The sequence below is a fragment of the Macrobrachium nipponense genome, chromosome 40 (assembly GCF_015104395.2).
Source record: "Macrobrachium nipponense isolate FS-2020 chromosome 40, ASM1510439v2, whole genome shotgun sequence".
NCBI classification, from domain to species: domain Eukaryota; kingdom Metazoa; phylum Arthropoda; class Malacostraca; order Decapoda; family Palaemonidae; genus Macrobrachium; species Macrobrachium nipponense.
In genome coordinates this window covers 12177787-12182786 of record NC_061101.1, presented here as the reverse complement: position 1 = coordinate 12182786, position 5000 = coordinate 12177787, and the positions used below count along the sequence as shown (strand labels likewise).

At 35.0% G+C, this 5000-nt stretch overlaps 1 protein-coding gene across 1 annotated transcript in view; it reads right to left on the bottom strand.

Moving 5' to 3' along the window:
- LOC135211835 (integrin alpha-8-like) overlaps window positions 1–5000 on the bottom strand; it is a 23597-nt gene that overhangs the window by 15867 nt on the left and 2730 nt on the right. The window contains 4 exon segments of the mRNA XM_064245044.1: window positions 1427–1475; window positions 1795–1862; window positions 2113–2257; window positions 4044–4147. Of these exon segments, the coding sequence (XP_064101114.1) occupies window positions 1427–1475; window positions 1795–1862; window positions 2113–2257; window positions 4044–4147 (366 nt within the window).

The window sequence follows — 5000 nt, the reverse complement described above, 5'->3', positions numbered from 1 at the left end:
TTATATATATATATATATATATATATATATATATATATATATATATATATATATATATACGGACGAGGTTAAGCCTATATAACACTTTCTTGTTAATTTTTTTAAAGACAAAAATACTTTATATATATATATATATATATATATATATATATATATATATATATATCTTAAAAAATCACAGTAGATGCACGTGACTTCATAAATAAGCGAATACCACGGGAAATGATAGTCAGGAATCCAAGCGCTTTCGTCTTTATTCAGACATCGTCAAGGAGCTACTAAAGTACAATCGGAGAGGAAGGCCTCAGGTACAAACAAGATCAGGAATACCAGATGGTTAATTATCAAAAGGGTAAAAATTAAAAGGGATAATCCAGGATTTCGGATATCACACGGTCACAAACTTAAACAGATTCTGAACCCTCAACCGAAATTACAAAGTATCTTTACAGACTGTAAAGATACTTTGTAATTTCGGTTAGGGTCAGAATCTGTTTAAGTTGGTGACCGTGTGATATCCGATAATCCTGGATTATCCCTTTTAATTTTTACCCGTTTTGATAATTAACCATCTGGTATTCCTGATCTTGTTTGTACCTGAGGCCTTCCTCTCCGATTGTACTTTAGTAGCTCCTTGACGATGTCTGAATAAAGACGAAAGCGCTTGGATTCCTGACTATCATTTCCTTTCCCGTTGGGTATTCGCTTATATATATATAATATTATCTTTATATATATATATAATTAGAATATTATATATAATATATATATATATATATACATATGAATTTTTATCACATCACCGTGATTCATATACACGTATTAAACTACAACTGTTCTCTTTAATATCCAATTCGCTCTACCTCGGTTAATTAGTAGTTTTCATATACGTTAACCGAAGTTGGGAATTATTTTTTTAGTTGATGGTAATTTCCTTTCGTGGATTTCGAACCAGCACATAGAGGAGAAATCAGGAGTCTCCAGTGACGTTTTAACGAGGTATAGCGAATTGGATATTAAAGGACATTTGTACCTTAATGCATATATATATATATATATATATATATATATATATATATATATATTATATATATATATATATATATATATATATATATATATATATATATATATATATATAATATACACATAACATATATGTGTATGTATGTATATGTATATATTCACAAAGGTTTTCTTCCAGCGGGCAGACTGAACTAGAATTGAAAATCAAATAGATCGAAATTGCTCATGAAATCAAGATTCCGTATAATTGATACGGCTTATTGCTGAGAGCTTTCTTGCAAGTGTTTGTGTCTGTATGTGACCGTATATGAGTGTATGTGTTTGAAGATATTAAAAATAAAATGCTTGCATTAAACCAAAGCAAAATGAAATGTGTGTGAAAGAGCTTTTCAAATCTTACCTTCTTCATAGAAGGCGTTTGGACCTCCCATGACCAGTTCGAGTTCAGCCTGAAGAAAAAAAGAATATTTTTTTTTTATTTGAAAATCAGTCGCATTAGAAATCTAGATATTGTCATCACTAATTCACGTATGACATTTGTGTGTGTGTATGAGAGGGAGAGAGAGAGAGGAAGCAGTATAAATAATTATTATTTGCTCTCTTTAATATTCATGTCAGTTACATTAGTATTCCAGATAATATTGTCACTAATTCACACAAGTCACATACGTTAGAATGTGTGCATGTGTGTGTGTGTGTGAGAGAGAGAGAGAGAGAGAGAGAGAGAGAGAGAGAGATTAAAAAATACACCAGGAAAGCAACACTTACCTTCTTAATCAAAGTGGCACTGAATCCAACCAGGGCATTTTGTAGCGATTGAGCCGGTGGGTATTTGGCTGAAATAGGAGGGTATTATTATTATTATTATTATTACTATTATTATTATTATTATTTTATTATTATTATTATTATTATTATTATTATTCTAAAAATTATAGGACTTAATAACCTTGTATTTTATGATTTAAAAAATAAGAGCACAAATTGATTGCTCTCAAGAATGCAGCAGCCATCATTCATAACAACATAATTCCAGAATAACCCTTTAAGGGGTCAGTTTGTCCTGCTCCCTAAAATGCCACTTACTGCCTTGAAGGCCCATGAGCTCCGGGATGCCGTCAGCATCTTTCAGGACGAAGCAGGCCCCACGGGGTTGCAGCGTCCACTTATCCTTCAGGTAAGAGGCGTCCAACCTGTCTTGGATCGCCCGGGTGTAGCGAGGGGCGCAGGCCTGCAAAAGGAAGGAGATTGTGTATATATATATATATATAATATATATATATATATATATATATATATATATATATATATATATATATATATAAAATTATCTCCTTCAAGGACTGGAGCCACATGAAGGCGCTCTTCTCTTTTCTTTTGACTTTCAAAGAAAAAAGAAAAAACGACACAAGATACACACAGAAGGGAAGAAGAAGAAGAAGAAGAAGAAAAAAGAGAAGACGAAGGAGAAGCCTTGGATCATCCCTTGAACAAAGGGCGGGCGTCGCCATGATCAAAGGCTTGTTATAGCATCCCGTAGGAGAGACTCCTCCTCCTCCTCCTCTTCTTCTTCTTCTTCTTCAAAACCACCATCCCACCCCTCCCATTTCCCTCCCTCTCCCCTCCCCTTCTCTCTTTCACCCCTTCCCCTTCCCCTCTTTCCCTCCTCTTTCCCCCTTCCCGTCCCCTCTCCTTCCTCCCTTACCCCTTCCCTTCCCCCTTCCCACATTCCCCCCTCCCTCCTCACAGCTGAGTCTCATGACGGCTTCCTTTTGCTGCGTATATGCCTTCCCGAAACGGGGGTGGGGTTTGGGGGCGGTGGGGAATGCCGCCTCCCTGTTCACGGAAGTAACGAGTGTTCGACGTGTATCGACAACCGTCGGATATAAAAGGAGCTAATGCGAAAATTTTTGCAAAATATTTATGGGATGTTAAATATCGAGTTTTTTTTTTTCTTTCTACTACGTATATTGTTCAATTTCTTCAGTCCTTTCTTGCTACATGTACGATATATTTTCAGTCTTCATATTTGATTTTTGTCAGCAAAGCAATATATCCGAAATTATTTATTTTTTCACATTTGTTCTTCAGGAAAGGGAAATATTCTCCTTTGATTGTGAATCTCGCTAAATATGTCTAGACAAGTACATTAAGGAGCAGAAAAGAAAGTGAAACTACTCTACCACCTAGTAAGGGGGTTTAGTGCCGTCAGTGCACCACGCGTGGAGCACTGTAGGCCTGACAAAAGATTATTTGCGTATCGTAGCTGCGGCCATTTATTTAGACTATTCTTTTAACTTATCTTGGTGGCCAGCCTCTCTGAATCCCTTCTATTTACTGTCTCAAGTGCTAAGTGGGCGAAAGTGCGGTAGTGGTTGGTTTTTATAGGTAAATTTTACTAAATGAAATCAAGTCGATATTGTAACTGGTGCTATTAAATCAACACTGTAATGGGTACTTCCAAAATCAGCACTGTAATGGGTTCTATAAAATTAACACTGTAATAGGTGCTGTAAATTCAACACTGTAATGGGTACTTACAAAATCAGCACTGTAATGGGTACTTATAAAATCAGCACTGTAATGGGTTCTGTAAAATCAGCACTGAAATGGGTACTTACAAAATCAGTACTGCAATGGGTGCTTTAAAATTCTACATTGTAATGGCTTCTGTAAAATTAAAACTGTAATGGGTATTTTTAAAATCAGCACTGTAATGGGTGCTATAAATTCAGCACTGTAATGGGTGCTATAAATTCAGCACTGTAACAGGTACTTATAAAATCAGCACTGTAATGGATACTTATAAAATCAGCACTGTAATGGGTTCTATAAATTCAACACTGTAATGGGTACTTACAAAATCAATACTGTAATGGGTGCTATAAATTCAACACTAATGGATACTGACAAAATCAGCACTGTAATGGGAACTTATGAAATCAGCACTGTAATGGGTGCTATAAATTCAGCACTGTGATGGGGGCTATAAAATCAACACTGTAACAGGTACTTACAACCAATGGAGAGATATCATCTTTCAGAGTACTGAGTGACTCGCCAAATCCTATTCCGTATCTCCTCAGGTGATCCCCCATCTTCAGCGCATTCGTGCTCCCATCTGAAACAGTGAAGTAGGTACCCTGCTGTATCTTTAAAACACACAGACAATTGCTTCTACAAATTGATTCGCACGCTGGCATTCTATAGTAACTATAAAACACACACCGAGACACTCACTCACATATTTTTTATTCTGTGAATGTATTTGCAGACTGACATTTTACAATAAAACACAAACAGTCATACAGTTACATCAATGAATTTATTTGCAAACTAGCATTCAAAAATAACTAAAACACACAAACACTTACAATTACTTCTGTGAATTTATTTGCAAACTGACATTCTACAATAACTAAAACACTCATACAATTACTGCTAAGAATTTATTTGCAAACTACCATTCTATTGTAACTTTATAACACAGAAACACGTACAATTACTTCTTTGAATTAATTTGTAAACTGATATTCTACAATAACTAAAACACTCATACAAATACTGCCAAGAATTTATTTCCAAACTGGTATTCTACAGTAACTTTAAAACACACATGCAATTACTTCAGCTAATGTTTTTGCAAACTGACATTCTACAATAACTGAAACACTCCTACAACTGATTCTGTGAATTTATTTGCAAACTGACATTCTAGAAATACTAAAACACTCATACAATTACTTCAGCTAATTTATTTGGAAACTGGTATTCTGCAGTAACTTTAAAACACATACAATCACCCACTGGCATTCTACAATCGCCTTAAATCACCCACAAACACCCTACCTTCTGCTAATTTATTTGCACACTGACATTACTTAATTGTTCGTCAGAGATACTTACTAGCAAAGAACTTTCTCAGGCACTCAGTCAACCCTCATTAAATATTCATGTAAAGTAATATTCATGCA